The sequence below is a fragment of the Callithrix jacchus genome, chromosome 21 (genome assembly GCF_049354715.1).
Source record: "Callithrix jacchus isolate 240 chromosome 21, calJac240_pri, whole genome shotgun sequence".
Lineage (NCBI taxonomy): Eukaryota > Metazoa > Chordata > Mammalia > Primates > Cebidae > Callithrix > Callithrix jacchus.
This window is the reverse complement of record NC_133522.1, coordinates 5,163,342-5,182,198: the sequence shown is the minus strand read 5'-3', so window position 1 is coordinate 5,182,198 and position 18,857 is coordinate 5,163,342. Positions and strand designations below refer to the sequence as shown.

The 18,857-nt window shown below is 35.2% G+C and overlaps 1 protein-coding gene across 8 annotated transcripts in view; it reads left to right on the top strand.

The window, feature by feature from the left end:
- The window catches only part of ARL13B (ARF like GTPase 13B), an 82,309-nt gene extending 68,710 nt beyond the window's left edge, over positions 1-13,599 (top strand). For 5 of the 8 annotated variants that reach the window (XM_054249085.2, XM_054249084.2, XM_054249086.2 and 2 more), the window contains 4 exons: positions 1,723-1,948; positions 5,189-5,305; positions 6,709-6,777; positions 11,297-13,599. In XM_054249085.2, coding sequence (XP_054105060.1) covers positions 1,723-1,948; positions 5,189-5,305; positions 6,709-6,777; positions 11,297-11,373 — 489 coding nt within the window. In that variant the 3' untranslated portion in view covers positions 11,374-13,599. The remainder of the gene's footprint in view (positions 1-1,722; positions 1,949-5,188; positions 5,306-6,708; positions 6,778-11,296) is intronic. The other 3 variants (XM_078358582.1, XM_054249082.2, XM_054249080.2) reach the window with 1 other exon arrangement.
- Positions 13,600-18,857: the final 5,258 nt, after the last annotated feature.

Here is an 18,857-nt window from a genome sequence, read left to right as displayed (position 1 = left end):
GTATGAGCATTTTAGTACAAGATAAAGATAACATTTCAAATCTGACAGAAAAGAATAACTATTTAGAGAAAAGTAAAATTATTGAATACTGTATACCTAGTTAAATTCCAAAAGCATCGAAAACTTAAACATGTTTAAGTGAAAGTCTTCAAGTTACTAATTGATAATGTAGTTAAATCTTTATATGTCCTTGGAGGAGGAAAAAAAATTCAAAACAGGACAAACAAGCCACAAATCATAAAGGAAAAAATGAATAGATCTTATACTACCCAATTCTAAAGGAATTGTTCTACCAAGTTAAAAAGAAATAGAACACACTCTAGTGAAAAATAGGATGCATAGGCTTATGTGGCTCTGTGCCTGGTCCTAGTGACTCAGATGCACAAAAGAACTCTTACAAATTACAATGAAAATAATGAGAATCTAATAGAAAAGTGGGTATTGGGTTGCCAAAGGCAGTTTCCTAAAGAAAAAATAAAAATGTCAACAAGTGTTATTTAATAGTTTATTTTTGCCAGCAATAAAAACTTTTAACTTAAACTCAAAACAACACTAAGATAAAAATATGTATTGCTCAAGCCTGTAATCCCAGCACTTTGGGAGGCCGAGGCGGGTGGATCACGAGGTCAAGAGATCGAGACATCCTGGTCAACATGGTGAAACCCCGTCTCTACTAAAAATACAAAAAATTAGCTGGGCACAGTGGCGCGTGCCTGTAATCCCAGCTACTCAGGAGGCTGAGGCAGGAGAATTGCCTGAACCCAGGAGGCGGAGGTTGCGGTGAGCCGAGATCGCACCATTGCACTCCAGCCTGGGTAACAAGAGCGAAACTCTGTCTCAAAAAAAAAAAAAAATATATATATATGTATTAATATGGCAAAGATGTAAAAGGTCAGTCATGACATGCAGTATTGAATACGACGTAGAAAAAAATCAGTCTCCCAGCCCTTTGCCTGTGGTGTACATTGATTCAGTTTTTCTGAAGGGAAGTTTGTGACTATATGTGACATTTTAAAATTTGCCTACCTGCTGACTTCGACAGTTCTACTGTTAGCAATTTAATGTTAAAAAAAAACACACAAAAAACTATTAGGATGATTCTATTTTTTAAAATAGTGAAAAATTGGAAATAAATTCTTTTTTCATTGACAGATTCGGTATGCCATAAACATTCAAAATAATAATATAATTGATGAAAATAATTGTAGCTAACATCATTTACTCGTTATAAGGCACTGTTCTGAGCACTTCATGTATTCATTGGCATGGAAAGAAATATATGTTCTTCAATAAAAACTTGAAATCTTTTTTGTTTAAACGGCAAATACATATGTATATATGGATATGTACATTTATGCATGTTTCTGGGCGATGTATGTCTGTGCATGATGTATGTATGTACATGTGGGGTTTGCAGAGGAAATGATCTCTCAGAGATTATAGACCAAATAGATCATATACCAAATAATATAGATGAAAAGTAGTCATCTCTAGATTGTAGAATTACTGGTAATACTTGTTTTCTTTCGTTGTACTTTCTGAGTTTACCGAATGTTTGACATTTAGCATATTTTAACGATGTGTTCATCAAATTATTTTTAAAATAGAAATCTCACAGTGTCCTTGAAGTTACAGAATGCTGTTAAGGTATATGATTCCTCTTTTAAAACTATCTTAGATAAAACCATTATAGTGAAGATAATGTGTTTTATTTTTTGTTAGAATGAAAGAAAACTTGAAAAAGAGAAAAAAAAGCAAAAAATGGAGACAGACAGTGATGGGTGCCCCCTGAAACCGAAAATGGAGCCTGAGCAAATGGAGACACAAGGCCAGGTTAATGACAGTGGCCAAAAAAATAATGAATTTGGACTACTAGAAAATTATAAGGAATCATTAACACAGCAGTTAGAGAATGAAGATGAGACAGACCAGCCATCATTAGAATCAGGTAATAAATCTAGTTACTTAAAGTAATGATCCTATGTATATGTAAATAAAACTTATACTTCATCTCATTTATTATGCTTACTTTTATAAAAGAGTACTATAGTATTTTTCTGCCTTCAAATACCATATTTTTCATGATTTTCCCAAGGTGTTTGATTATTTAGCCAGTTTGTTCCTAACATGATGACTTAAAATGTGGTCCTTTGTAACTTATAAGGATTTCAGCAGAAGATTTCATTTTTAATTTTATTTTCATAAATTTGGGATACAGCATAGCTCTCAAGAGTCCTTGGAGTAAATTTAACATCTTAAGGCCTTTTCTGCTTGTTTTGTAAGGCTCGTAATGCTACATCAGCATTATTTCCTTTATTGACTGGCTATTGCTATAGGTAGCAAACATAATCGGCAGAACATTTTAAACTGTCTTGTGAAATAGCCATGTTTCTCTTATTTTAATATCATAAAAAATCTTCAACCCATAATTGGTTTTCTTTTTCTAACTGGCTATGTTATATAAAAGTACGTTCATGTCTTTTGGTGTCATAGGGATATAGCCTGCATTTGGAATCAGACAACTTGGGATAGAATCCTGACCCATTATCTACTAGATAGATGTTAAGTTATATAACATTCTTTAGTCTTACTTTATCTCTAGAATGCAAATAAATATTGTCTGGGCCTTTTAGGGTTACTTAGAAAATAACTCTACTCCTAGCAGTGTCTGCCACATGAGAGATGCCCCGTAATTGTTGCTTCCTTGACATTTTTGGTTATTAATATGGCTTCATTATGTATAATAATTTTTATAGTATCACAGGGCTTATGAAAATAAGATTTCAATTCCTGAGATGTAGATTAGCTAACATGGGTACTTTGCTGGCTGACAAATACTAGATTTGAAAGTTACACTCTTCATCAGCTGGGAAGTTACGGTGGTCGTATTGGTACCACATACCTGTCAGCAGAGCTCAAAAGTGAGTAGACCTATTACAGTGGTCTCTAGGTTTTTTTTTTTTTTTTTTTTTTGAGACGGAGTTTCGCTCGTTACTCAGGCTGGAGTGCAATGGCACGATCTCAGCTCACCACAACCTCCGCCTCCTGGGTTCAGGCAGTTCTCCTGCCTCAGCCTCCCGAGTAGCTGGGATTACAGGCACGCGCCACCGTGCCCAGCTAAGTTTTTGTATTTTTAGTAGAGACGGGGTTTCACCATGTTGACCAGGATGGTCTCGATCTCTTGACCTCGTGATCCACCCGCCTCGGCCTCCCAAAGTGCTGGGATTACAGGCGTGAGCCACCTCGCCCGGCGGTCTCTAAGTTTTTAATACTTGTTAAAGAGCAAAATGATTTTGGTAAATGATTTGAAAATATAGCACAGGGAGATCTAAGGTAGTAAATCATATAACTATAATAATAACATTTTATACTTTAAAACAGCATTTGGATGTGCCACATTATTCAACATAACATTACGTTATTTAACATAGCAATCCTAGGGTATATCATTCCATCATATAAATGAAGAGAACAGGGACTTGAAGAGGTTGGGTTACTTAAGATCATATGTCTTGTTTGTGTAAGCTGAGACCCCAGTCCAGATGATCCGATCCACATCCTGTGCTTTTCCATGACCTTGAACTACTGCCCACTTTTAAGTACCATATGGTGGTTGTATTCCACATCTTATGGATCTGTTCTTCCACTTGTTAAGCTTGCCATTTTAATTGTAAAAAAGATCTATTTATTTATATGAAATGTTTCAAACAACATTAGTTTGTTTAGAATAATTATTTGTTTTTAAGTGTGTTTGTAATTTTTATTGCTTTGTAGGCTTCACAGATATTGGATATATTTTATGTTACAAACAATTCCAATTTAGAAAGCGCACACACACACACACACACACACACAGACACACACACACACACACAGACATGGCTGTTTGTAACTGTCAGTCAAAATATTGCAGTTTCGTTGGCTGGGCGGGGTGGCTCACACCTGTAATCCCAGCACTTGAAGCCGAGGAGGGTAGATCACTTGGTCAGGAGTTCAAAACCAGACTGGACAGCATGGTGAAAGCCTGTCTTTACAAAAAAATACAAAAATTAGCAGGGTATAGTGGCACACGCCTGCAATCCCAGGTACTCTGGAGCCTGAGACACAAGAATCACTTGAACCTGGGAGGTGGAGGTTGCAGTGAGCCAACACCCTAGGCACGGAGTAAGGAAAAGAAAAGTTTTGCAATAACATCGATGTTCTAAGTTAAGTTAACTACTGTGTCATCCTAGTTCACCTTATTACAATTTATGCATTAATAGATCCTGATGTGTTTATATGTGTTTAAGTTAAAAATATGTGAATAATTTTTTAAGAAAGAATACATTCAATTCTGCTAGTTCTACTAATGTGATTTTGGTTACATGTTTGCATTATATTGGGCCTACCTTCTTTTAGGATTATTTTATCGATTTTTTTTTTTTTTTTTTTTTTGAGATAAGGACTCACTGTCACCCAAGCTGGATGGCAGTGGTACAGTCATGCTCACTGCAGCCTCGACTTTCAGGGCTCAAGCAATCCTTCTGTCTTAGCCTCACGAATAGTTGGAACTACAGGTGCATGAAAACAAAGCCATGCTATATATGTATTTTTTTTCACAGAGATGAGGTCTTGCTATGTTACCCAGACGGTTCTCTAACTCCTGGGTTCACGCATTCCTCCCACTTCATCGTCCCAAAGCGCTGGGATTACAGGTGTAAGTTACTATGCTTAGCCTTTAGGGGTTATTTTAAATAAGTAACATGTTTAGATTTGTTTAGGGCCCTTTATGTCACATTTCAAAGGATTATTTTTTGACTATACCTAGAATCATTCTACATATCCCACTGAGAAAAATCAAATATACTGAGTGACACAGTAATAATTTCATAGAAACTCTTGCAATTACACAATTATATTTGTTTCATATGACTTTTTGTAGTCTGAAAAACCTCTCAGAAATTAAAATATAGACGTTTGGCTCTTTGTTGTATCATATTCATTTGTCATTCATTCAATAAGCTATCACTTAAATATATATATTCTTAGTAAATGCAACGGCACATTTGGTCGTTGGTAACAATTTCCAAAGTTGAATTGTCAAGATGTTTTTATGTTAATATCAATATTCTTGTTTTATACTTTGTTTTCTATTATAGAAGTTCATTTTTTTCTAAAGATATAAAATTTCATGTTTATATTGTTGTAGCTAACGGTAAAAAGAAAACTAAGAAACTAAGAATGAAAAGGAACCACCGGGTAGAACCACTTAATATAGATGACGGTGCTCCTGAGAGTCCAACGCCACCCCCACCTCCTCCTCCTGGTGAGTAAATTGATACTGATACTGAATTTAGAAATATTCTTTCAAACAGCGGAGAAGAAAAGAAAAAAGGAATCTTGCCATTTTTATTCTGTATATTCATTATCATTTATATTTGTAAAAAAGAATCTTTTAACTCTAATTTGAACAAAATTTGCTAACAAAAATGTCCATTCCCTTTTTAAATAAAAAAAGTTTATAAAGGAAAAAAGAAGTAAAAACTATTAAGAAAACTTTATCCAATATTTCCTAGAATATGTTCAAGTTCTGTTTGAAATATTAGTACCTAGATGTTAATTAAAGTTTCATGATGGATGGTTAATATGAGCTGTTAAAACACTGGACCAGCTGGACATGGTGGCTCACTGCTGTAATCAATCCCAGCACTTTGGGAGCCGGAGTGGGCAGATCACAAGGTCAGGAGTTCGAGACCAGCCTGGCCAACATGTTGAAACTGTCTCTACTACAGATAAAAAAGGCTGGGAATGGTGGCTCATGCCTGTAATTCCAGCACTTTGGGAGGCTAAGGTGGGCGTATTATGAGGTCAGGAGTTGAAGACCAGCCTGGCCAACATAGTGAAACCGCATCTTTTCTAAAAATGCAAAAATTAGCTGGGCGTGGTGGCATGCACCAGTAATCGCAGCTACTCAGGTGGCTGAGGCCAGGGAATGGCTTGAACCCGGGACGCAGAAGTTGCAATGAGCCCATATCATGGCACTGCACACCAGCCTGGGCAACAGGGCGAGACTCCATCTCAAAAAGAAAAATTGGACCTTTCATCCTGAAACTTAACATTTGAAACCAAGATGTATTAATTTTTCTAATATATTTTCAACATCAGTCCCCATGTCTTAGGTTGTTATGAGGATCAAATGGAGTAATGCATGTAAGACACTGGCCCTTAACTTCCACAATAATTGAGACTCACTTTTCAGCACTAAGCTTAGGACCTCCCCTGCTATAGCTGCTCAGTAAATACGTAATGACTCGATAATTATGTGGTATAGCGCCCTTCCATCCCTGCTGCCAGGCTTTAGAAAGTATTTGGTAACATTAACTTTTAAGAATTTCTTACAGACTCTTTTCCAGTATTCCATTTATTAAGAAAATAGTCTCTGCTTAGAGTTAGAATGTTAGCATGAGTTTGTTTTTGATAGCGGTGAAGGTGCTTATATTTTTTAATAAGAATTATTGAAAACTCAAAGCAGATGTTAGCAGCCTATAGTTACATTTTAAAATATAGAAGCCATTTAAAATGGGTTTATGGCTATTCCTTACTGTCATTCAGTATATTTGAATTGACATTGAATGTTACATATGCTTCCTTTCCAGGGAGGGGTCCTCTCAACAGACCTAAAGAGACCTTGTTTAACAGTATTTTTTAAATGTTTTTCTTTTTCTTTAGTTGGCTGGGGAACCCCTAAAGTCACTAGACTTCCAAAACTTGAGCCTCTTGGTGAAACACGTCATAATGGTAATGCAAAAGGATCGGTTTTCAGATGTCTTCCGCATATGTTACATGCACTAAAAGGATCGGTTTTCAGATGTTTTCTGCACATGTTACATGCACTTTTCTTTAACCTTGTAACTTCAACAAACTTTTGTTTTAGTTTCGGAAGCCTGTCAAATCCACAGCCATCCTTTTTCATTATACTTCTCTTTTTTTCATTTTATTTAATTTCTTTTATTAAGTATGCTTTACATCTATATAATTTGTTGTTTACCTTAGAATACAGAGGTAAAAAGAATCATAGCTTGTGTTTATACATTTATGCAAGGAGTTAGAAAAGGTTTTAAAACAATTTAACTATGAGATATTACAATGATAACTTAAGTGTTAAAGGCTGTAGTTTCCTGTATATGCCCAATATACTCAATGCCACATAATTTTTTTCTCTCTATTCCTAATAATACAACCAGCTACGTTATATGAAAGTGAAGTAAAGATAACACAGTTTATAAAATTAGAGATCAAATCAGTAAACCAAGTAAAGCAGAAAGAAAGTTACTGACAGCTTTATTGAATTAAGAACAATTTTCTTTGAATATAACTAACATATGCCATAGTCTAGCTAGTTTATGGCATTGGAATTCTGGGATGCAAAAACTAGAGGAAGGATATTTAGGAGAAGTAGAGAACTGCTTTATAAAACAGGGAGAAGTTCTGATTACAGATCCTCAGTCTAGGTTCCTTCAGTAAGATATTTCCAGAATGCAGAAGACTTGTAGATAATTGTGGCTCAGTAACCTTGTTCGTTAAGAACACCCAGTTCCTTTCACGACAGCTCGGTGTTAACCAGGAAAAACGTCAGAAGTTTAATCTTTAGAAAAGCATTACCATATAATTTGAAATCATATCAAACCAGTTTAAATATTTTTATTCAGAAAGTACATAAATGTAAATGTGCTGTTTGCTTTTTTTCCTCAGAATTCTATATAGGTTGGTAATGAAATATTTCTTGATAATTGTTAGTGAAGATTAATGGATTTTTTTTTTTACATTTTTAAAGAAATAGAAATCTGTCCTTAGACTATATCAGAATTACTGAAATGGTATTTTCCGTGGAGTCTCATATCTCTGTTTTCTCACTTTACATTATGATGTTTATATTAACTACAGTAGATTTCTTTTTTATTATACAACTCAGCAAACTTGCATACATCAGAGTACACTGTCAATGTGAATGTTCACTATGTTGTCAGAAAACTAAGTGGTGTTAGTGCGTATATATGTACACACATATACATATGAAGAAAACAATTTTTTCATGTGATATTTTTTCTGTCATTGACCTCATTTAACAAACAACTCTTTTGTTGTTTGTTAAAATATTAGCAATAACAAGATGAATAAGATGTGCATTCTGCCTTTGTGAGGACCCTACCACATAGAGAGGACAGTGGTATATATACTTCAGCTTACTGTGGTGTATATGACAGTGAGTTCTGTGGTGTGCAGAGTACCGTGCCCAATAGGAGTACTGTGCATGGGCAGTTAGGGAAAGTGGCATTAGAAAGAGGTGTTCAAAGAATGAGAAGAGTCAGTACGCTGAAGAAACAGACTATTTCAAGGTAGACAGGTAGGAAGGAATATTGTTTAGTTGGAGAATACCAGTGACAGGAAGATTAGGTTTATGTGCATTGAGTGGGTAAGAAAGAGAAAATATAAAATTACGGAGAGTGTTAAAAGTGGAGTTAAGAAAATGTACAGTCAACTCTGCTTTTAATTGGGAAAGAAAGATATAATAAATATAAATTTTTAGTACAACAAGCTTACATTTAGTAGTTTTAAAGTTCATCATGAGATGTTAATCTTAGATCCTGATGATAGGTATCAATTACATAATTGAATCCTCTTCTTTTTCTAAGTTTGTACGTATTTATTTGCCTTTATATTCAAAGTATATTGATAAAAGGTTTATGACAAGTAGACAATATATGATGAACTATGGTAGATAATTAAAAAGTGGCTCAATTTGGTTTGGCTTAAACTGTACTGAGTTGAAACTAATATGCTCTAGTCATATTGGGAGTTTTTAAGGCAGAGACTTGTACTTTTTTTTCCCCTTTAAGTATTTTATAAAAGATAATTTTAACTTTTATTTAAATTCATGGAGTACATGTGCAGGTTTATTACATGGGTATATTGCATGATGTGAGGTTTGGAGTCTGAATGACTCCATCACCCAGGTAATGAGCATAGTACATTCCATCACCCAGGTAATGAGCATAGTACCTGATAGGTCTTCAAGGCCCCTCCCTCCCTTTATTAGCTCCCAGTGTCTATTGTTGCCATCTTTATGTCCCCTACTTGTATTTTGAGTATAGAGATTTACATTAATGGCAAGTTTATTCTACTTTTCTAATTGCTTTTACTGCCTACAAAGCTTGCTCAGTGTAACAGGTCAGGCAGTTGCATTTAGAGAAGAGACTTAGAAAGAGAATTTGTATTCATTTTTTAAATACTCTCAGTCTATGCTTTATCAATATGTTATATATTATGTATTACACACTATGAAAAATAAATCAAAAGATCCCGTTGGTAACAGTGCCAAATGCACAAACCAAAGAATATTTTCAAATTTTAAAATTATGAAGGAAGATAAAATTTTGTGTGTGGTTTACTGCTCCTCAATTTTCATGGTAAAGAAGTTAAAGCCATTTATAAAAATGTGTTGGCAATTAAGTTTGTCGTTTTAGTTGGGCACACACTTTAGAAATAAGAAACCTTTGTATAGAATGATTTGATTTTCTGGGAAAGAAACAGTAGAAAATCATCTATGGGGTGGCTCATGCCTGTAATCCCAGCACTTTGGGAGGCTGAGGCAGAAGGGCTTCTTGAGGCCAGGAGTTTCAGACCAGTTTGGGCAAAATACTGACCTAGTGAGACCTCCATCTTGTGAAAAAGAAAGAGAGAAAGACAGAAGAGAGAGAAAGAAAGAAAAAAGGAAATAGCAAAAGTCAAAATCAACTGAATAAACTAATTTCTTAGAATGGAAAAATACATTTTTTACATGTTTATCTCTTTTATTTTAAAATTCTAAAAGTAAAACCTATTCAAAATCATATTTACTCTGGTTTAATAGTGAATTCTGTTTCTATGAAAATTATATTAATTTTTTGAATTCAAGAAATTAGAGAAAGCATACTTTAAATTTATTAAAATAATTGAATGTCTCCTATCACTTTAATTATAGCAATTATAATTACATATACCATGTATCTATCACATTGCGAAGCACTTTAGGTATTTATATATTTTAGTTCTCCCAAATATCTTTATGAGAAGGGCAACAGTATCCCCATTTTGTGTGTGAGGAGCCTATACCCGAATGTTACATACCTAATAAGTGACAGAATTAGAATGTGAACTTAGGCCTGTCTAGCTGTGAAACCCACGCCTTGAACTCATTATTGTAGCTATTAAGATTTGTCTGGACATCCTTGCAGCTTAGTAATTGCTTTCAATTGACAGTTGTTTTAAAAATCATTTCCCCCTATTAATATATTCATTTAAGTGTTTCTACAACACCTGTATATCTAGAATAATTTTAAGGTAATAGACCAGAAAGTACTTATTAAAGGTTTACATATACCATGAAGTTTCTAAGCCAATTTTCAATAGTCATGAAATGGAAATTTACCATAATGGACAAAATAAGACTTTTTTGTATAAAATTGCCTCAAATCATTGAACTCTATTGAAGCATTATTGTAAAAGATTCCAACTTACAAGAACACTGGAATAATTAATACTTCTACTAAAATGCCTAGATGCCTCGTGGTGGCTCACGCCTGTAATCCTAGCAGTCTGGGAGGCTGAGGCGGGTAGATCACTTGAGGCCAGGAGTTCAAGACCAGCCCAGCCCGTATGGTGAAACTCCATCTCTACTAAAAATACAAAATTAGCGGGGTGTGGTGGCGCATGCCTGTTATCCTAACTACTTTGGAGGCTGAGGCAGGAGAATCGCTTGAACCCTAGAGGCGAAGATTATACAGTGAGCTGAGATCACACCTCTGCACTTCAGGCTGAGCAACAAAGTGAAACTCCATCTCAGAAAAGACAAACCAACAGATATACACATAACCCTAAAAGTAGCAGCCACTGCATTAGAATATGGAGTAGAATTACCAGGTTTATAATTTTGAATTAAAAGTTCCATAGATTTTGAATGTTTTATATTTGTTCTCTTCTAGTGTGAATGTGTAATAGGAAACAAAAGTAATAATAAATATATCCATTAGGTGTAGCTTTTTATTAAGTAGAAATTAATTTTGAATCTACAATTAGGTTTTTTCTAGTGATTGTCTTTTGAATTTAAGTTTTCTTGGATTCTGATTTTTTTTTTCCTATCTTCTGTACACATAGTCTCACCTGCTAAGTTTAGAATGTCTTATTTTTAAAAAGATTTTGATTGAAAAATAATGAACTGTGTCAAAAATCTTGATTTACCATAACTGTTTCATGCATTTGGTTTTCTTTCTTTTCTTAGATTTCTATGGGAAACCGCTGCCTCCCCTGGCTGTGCCACAGCGACCTAACAGTGACGCTCACGACGTGATCTCATAAACAAGTCATATTGGCAAGGTGAACTGGGACATTCTTCTTTCTCAGAAGAAGAAACAAACATCTTGAATACTGATAACTGGGGCAAGATAACCATAGTGATTTTAGTGAGAAAATTAATACTCAAGGACCTGACTTGATAATTACTTCTTTGTGTTTTTCATGGTTAAAAAAGAAAGGAAGCACAATGACCAGTACATAAAATCAGCATTTGGACCAAATTAGCAAGATTGGTATTGACTGGTGTACACATCCCCACTCATGAGCATACTTCTGAAGGAAACATTAGAAAAGAGCCAGTGGACTCTGCACTTTCTTTATTATTTAATAGTCTGTATTTCTAGATATTAAGTGTTTTTAAAAAGATACATGCACATAGAAGGGGAAGTTCTGGGAATTTATACCCAAAATTTAAAAACTTTTTATATTTTTTTAAACTTTAAAAATTTTAATTACTGCGATATTGATTATATACCTTTTTAATAGATGACTTGTTTAAATTGTGTCTGAAAAACAGTGTGGATTTACTTTCAGACATGAACTATACAAACAGGATATATTTATGTGGCTTGAGGTATGTTTTGTAATTCTTTAAGTGTACATCCTAATTTGACCTGATTTAAAAATAATATATTTTTCAAATAGTAGATTCTCAGATCTTTATTCTACCAATTATATGATTTGAAAACAGTACTCAGTGAGAGAGACTGGAAATACCTTTTTTACCTAAATGTTTTTGAAATTAATCAAAATACATTCTGTGACATATTATTAAAATATCTCGGGGCCAGGCATGGTGGCTCATGCCTGTAATCCCAGTACTTAGGGAGTCTGAGGCGGGCAGATCACCTGAGGTTGGGAGTTCGAGACCAGCCTGACCAACACGGTGAAACTCTGTCTCTAGTAGCAATACAAAAATTAGCCGGGCATGGTGGTGCATGCCTGTAATTCCAGCCACTTGGGAGGCTGAGGCAGGAGAATCACTTGAACCCGGGAGGCAGAGGTGCGGTGAACTGATATTGTGCCATTGCACTCCAGCCTGGGCAACAGCAGCAAACTCTGCCTCAAAAAAAATCTCAAAGTCCTATTTTAAAGGTTAGACACCTTCAGGGATCAGGTGCTGCCTGTTACTCCCTTATTCTGTCAGAAGCTGCAGTTACTCTTTAGGTGATTCTGACTCTTCATGCCTTGAAATTAACAGCAGAAAGACTGAAAAACCTACTGCAGGCCCGGAGACTTGTGTTTTACAGCTAGAAAATAGCTTGGGTACTAAAGCAATGAGAATAAAAATGTGGGCTCAGATCACTTAAGAAATGATTCCGAAATAATTTCTTAAGATGATAGTAGTGCTCTTGCACTTAAAAGTGGCTAAGATTATGTATTTGGCATTTAGTCAGTCTTCTACATGTATATTTTGAATAATAGATTCTTAATGTTGCATTTAATTGAAAACAAAACTTTATATCCCGGTGAAAATACTGTAACAATGATTTCTGTATCACCTTGTTAAGATTGGTGCTTTTCGTAACTTGTACTGACACAGTAAACATGTTAGTATCTGACAGTAACATTAAGTACCTTTTATGCTGTTTAATATAATTATTTACTTAAAAATTTTACTTCAGAGCATCAGATTTTATTCAGATTTTTTAACTCACTGAACTTCAATAATCAGGTCACCTATAGTCAGCATTGTATGTATTCTTGGAGTTTGTACATGGGACTTATCAACCACACTGAATTAAAAGAATTTGCCTTCATATCTGTAATTCATACATTTGTAAACTTGAGAGGTGGACGACACGTGATGAAAAGCAACACAAAAAGACAATGTAAATTTTGAAAAGGATTTGAGAGAGAAAATTGTACAACTTTTTGTAACATTTACTCAATTTTAAACTCATACTTTTGCCATCTTTTTAATATTTACTTTGGGAGTATATGTGTCTTTAAATTTTTGTTTTCTGTCTCTGTTTACTATAATGTGGCTACTGACTTCATTAAATAAAAATAAATTATTTTGAAATTAAATATATTATAAAATAGAATTCATGTTTTATATACCTCTCTCAAAAAATTAAGTTTTTTTTTCCTTAAGCTTTTTAAAAACACTTTAAAATGTTTTGTAAATCCAGGTATATTTTTAACAATGAAATGCCTATTTTATTATATGTCACAGTTTTATTCTGAATTTTGACATTTTCACATAATAAAAATAATTTATATCAATATTCTGTTTCTTTTTTCATTTGGTAGATTTAAATGATTTCCTTTGCATAATAAAATAGGTAAAGATTTTAAAATATGATTATTAAAAAGTTTAAATCAGTAGATTAAAATAATGCTTTTTTTATTACTTTACACACAAAACTTTCTTCTCTCTGCAAGTTTTTATGTATATGGGAAAGAATGTTGTGATTTTAAATGTAGCAAAAAATAGTATTTCACCATATGGTGTTAGAGGATTTGATGTCTGTCTTGTGTTAAAGCTATTGGTCAACAGATACGTTTTTATTTATTTAAAAGATCATCTTGTGTGCCTTTATATGTAAAATGCATATTTTATAGTATGCATGTGATATTGTTTGTAACTGATGTCAAATATAAAACTATGCATAGAAACAACACTGGAAAGAAATGTAGTTTGGTTTACTTTTGTAATGAAGGAGGGAAATTTATAATTTTGTATAACTTATTTAAGTACCATGCTTTCTGCAAGTTTAAAATTAAGTGCTTTTATAAATGCCAGACGAAGACTAGAATTCTGTTAATATGTAAAACCTGTGAACAGCCTGGAACAGTTCACCTATAGAATAAACTAAAGAAGTCAAATGCTTCTAGATAGCAGAAGTTATTCACAAACTGAATTGCTTATACAAAGAACGCTGTAGCTTATAAACTATCAGCCTTGGCTTTAGTTAGTACATTTTTTGATAAGTGGAATATGCTTTGCAACTAGGATTCTGCTCATAATGGTTTATTAATTTATCAAGAAATATATTCCAACTGATCCAAAGAAGAAATTCAAATATTTTTAAATTTTCAATAAAGTACGGTATAGGTTATCAAAATAGCAGTAATCCTTTATCTTTTCGGAAACAGAATAATAGATGCCTGTTTTTTGGGGGGAATAAAAAGCAAGCCAGAAATGAAGTAGTTTTATTAAAGAGACCAGCTCATGATTAAATGGAAGATAGGAAAAAATTCATTTGCTTGTTGCGGGCGTGAGTTGTAAGTTCCTTCTGGGTGCTGATGAGGAAGCCATTTACAACCTAGGTAAGTGGATCAGTGGTTTCCAAATTCTTACAGTGTCTTCTGTCAGAAAACATTTTTAATATACATTGATGTTTAAGTTATTGTATTAGTTTGCTAGGGTGGCCATAATAAAGTATCACGGACAGTTTGCTTAAAAAACAGAAACTTGTTTTCTCAGTTCTGGGGCCTGGTAGTCTGAGACCAAGTTGGTGGGTTTGCTTTCTCCCGAAGCCCCTTCTTGGCTTATGGATAGACCCTGTCTTGTGTCCCCACATGGCCTTTTCTCTCCACTTGCCCACCCCCCCATTTTCTCAGTGTGTTCAATTTTCCTCTTTTTAATGATCTTTTATAACTTACCTCTTTAAAGGCCCATCTCCAAATACAGTCCCCATTCTGAGATTACTGGGGGATAAGGCCTCAGCATGAATTTTGGAGGGACAGATTTCAGCCCCTAACAGTTAACATGCTGGTTCTACTGCACTATGTACATTTTAAATACATTTCCCTAAAAAAAATTTAAAAAGACTACCTACAGCTTAATAAAAATAAGGCATTATATTTACTTCCTAGACACAGTGCATTGTCTGCTGGAGTTTGTACATGCCACATGGGTAAAATGAGAATCTCGCCTGATGTCTAAGCCTAAAGCGTGCCTGTAACTATGCTGTATTTTCTAGCACTGATCACAGGTTTCCTGTTGTTTTTCTGCCACACAGTTTAAGGAGCTAAGGGCTCTCTTGATGTCAGATTGTTTCACCACAAAGCCTGTCCTCATCTTTTTGACAACATAAACCTCTATGTGAACATGAAGGGTTTTGAGACCTGTTTTATATAAATATGAAAATTCATAAAACATAGCTAGCTTAGGAGTTGTTCCATAAATTACTCTGAAATACTTCTTAGATCAACTGACCTTACAATAAAATTGCTTGTGTTTGTTTAAAAGTGTGTTTCCTGCCTAGAGGTAAGTCCTTATTAAGCTGCCTGGCTCTTTAATACAAACATTGAAACCCAAAAACAAACTAATGTAATTTATGGTATTTGTGTCAGCTCAGTGTCTTATGTCTGCAGTGGTTTGATGCAAGTCTGCTAAGTTTTTATTCCTAAAAATGTAGAATTGTTCATTCTTTGGTAGCTATTTGGGGTGGGTGGGGATAAAATCCGTTAACATTCTGATGATATACAAATACTGATTCTAGATAGATTAAGAGGTTAGACATAAAATATCAAACTATGAAAAGGTAGGGGGAAAAACAGAAGTGTCTCCACTCTATGGGCAAAAATGTATAAGCCTGAAAGCAGTGGAATCAATTACAAACTCAACTGACAAAGCACAAAAATATTTGAAATACTTCTGCACTTAAAGTCAAATGGTTACAAGAAAAATTGGGTATTTTAACATCTGACATGGTTATCACCTCAAATAGAAATAAAATGATACTAATACATCTATAGATAAGTGGACATGAGCAGGTAACCCCCAAAAAAGAAATAACTAGTAAGATTTGAAAACCTACCCTAATTATGGTATAGTTAGGCATTATAAGGAGATTATTAGAAATTCAGACAATTCATAAGCAAAGTTGTTTATTTAAAATCAGAAAATGCATAGATGCTGAGTCCCAAAATTAGGTGGTAAAATAAATATGACCTCTTTCCAAGTATAACACATTGCCTTTCTCTAACAGAAATAAAGTATATGATTCTTACTACCTTCTTCAAATTTTTTGTATGAACGAGTGTATATCTTTTATTAAGACAGAACTGTTTTTATGAAAGAAAAATATGAAAATGGTTAAGTAAAATTAAATGGCTCCAAAAGTCTTACTATGAAAACAGCAGTCCTACCAGTTGTTCCTTCCAGGGGCAAGCTTTTCATTCTCTTAGTTTTTCCTTCTGGTATTTACCTTCATTGGTTTTTCCAAATTGTTATCTTTTTAGTTTTTCAAGTGAATGCATATATTAATACATGTAATTTACAAAAGCCTCTTCAGTTGATAATGTACCCTAACAGTCCCCTGCGCCATCCCTTCTACTTCTCCAGAGCAATGACTTTTAACTCTTTTAACAATGTCTTCTATTTTTTTCTCACCTAACTAGTCATTTCTTGAATATTTTATACATTACACAGTGATTTCTTGATTTGACAGATGAGAATTTAGCTCTTACACCATCGCGATCTTCATTTTTACTCCCATATTGTCCCAAAGTAGTTACCAGATTTCGGGGCTAAGCAGTCACCACATCATTATGAGTGTACATATTGCTCATTGTTGAGAAAAACTGTATTATGCTTACTTTCTATCCTGTACTTACTTCTGCCCTAGAATTAATTATTGCCTAACCAATCCTTCCCCCTTGTTTTTTAACTTTTGCTTCATCTTCAGTGAGCTTCTTTCCAAATGCCCCAAATCTGGCAATAACCTATTATTAAGAGAAGGGATCTCACTATGGTGGCCAGGCTGGTCTGGAACTCTTGGGCTGAAGCCCTCCTCTTGGTTAGCTTCCTGAGTAGCTGGGACTACAGGCATGGGCCATTCCATCCAGCTAACCTATTAATATTTTTGCTGTTTTTTTTTTTAAGCCAGCTCCATAGCTGGAATGTTGCCTGTGTTGGATTCTATTTGCTGGATCCATGGCTCCTCTGTTTGTGTACCCCTTCATTTTGCTGGAGGATTTCCTCCACTAGCTTCCCACGAAAGGGTACAGGGAGGTAACTCCTGAGTCTTTGCTTGTCTAAAAATGTATTATTTTACCTTCACCCTTGATTATTTGGCTGAATATAGATTTATCACTTGAAAATAACTTTCTAGAACTCTCAAGGCAGTGTCCCATTGTTTTGAGGTTCTTTTTCTAGACAGGGTCTCTTCTGTCACCCACGCTGGAGTACAGTGGCACAATCACAACTCACTGCAGCCTTGAACTTGAGGGCTCAATTGTTCCATCTCAGCCGCCCGAGTGGATGGGACTACATGTGTGTGCCACAATGTCAAGCAAATTTTTGTATCTTTTGTAGAGATGGGGCTCCACCATGTGATCTGCCGACCTCACCCCACAAAGTGCTGGGACCACAAGCCTGAGTCCCACACCCGGCCAGTTTTTCTTTTATTCTCTCTACTTTCTTCCTTTCTCAAAGGCATCTCAAATTCAGTGGGCCCAAATCCAAAGTCAAACTCCCTCAGAATATCCTGCTACCTCCAACTTTATCTTAAGTAAGTTTCTTACTCCACGCAATCCTTTGGTTTAAACTACCATTATCTCTCACTTGAACTTAGTTTGTTTTACTGCTTCTGTATTTCTTAAAATTATAAAATATTTCAAACAAACTATGTGTGGCTTTATACTTTTGACTACATAAAAAGAATGGAAGATCTGCTGGGTGCAGGGTTTATGCCTATAATCCCAGCACCTTGGGAGGCCAAGGTGGATGGATCACCTGAGGTCAGGAGTTGGAGACCAAACCAACCAACATGGCGAAACCCCGTCCCCACCAAAAATACAAAATCAGCCGGGCTTGGTGGCGTGCGTCTGTAGTCTCAGTCACCCCGGAGCCTAAGGCAGGAGAATCGCTTGAACCCGGGAAGGCAGAGGTTGCAGTGAGCAGATGTCGCGCCATTGCTCTATGCCTGGGCAACTAGAGGTAAACTTTGTCAAAAAAATAAAAAAGGTATGAGGAGCTTAACTACTTACACATGGAATTGCTTTGAGTGTTTGACATTCACTGTCCCCGTGCATTCCAGCAGCTTCTTACTGCAAACACCTGGGACTTGCTATAGAGCAGCTGGAGTACCTTCTGCCCACACACAGGACAGGGAGCTGACCACCAAGGAGTGGGGATCAATATTCCAGCTTTCTCCCCTCCGTTTCCCTGCTATCTCAGCAGTATGGAGCTTGTTACCAATGAGAACCTGCTCACTGGCTTTCTGCCCTAGAATTAATGATTGCCTAACCAACCCTTTAAACTGGTTTTCTTACCTTCTCAGTTCCATTTAGCAATACCTCAGCTGATGATTTCTGGTATGACCTAGCAAATGAACTACTTTCACTGAAATTTCAGTCTTGGAATCTGCTTTGGGTTCCCCAATCTAAGACAGAAAAAGACTCATTTTCCCATCACTGGACTTCCAGGTCGTTTTCAATTTTTCACTGAAACACTTGTCTACGAACCTCTGGATGTACACGTAGGAAATATTTGATATTTCCCACTAGTGAAACTGCTCAGTTGAAGGGTG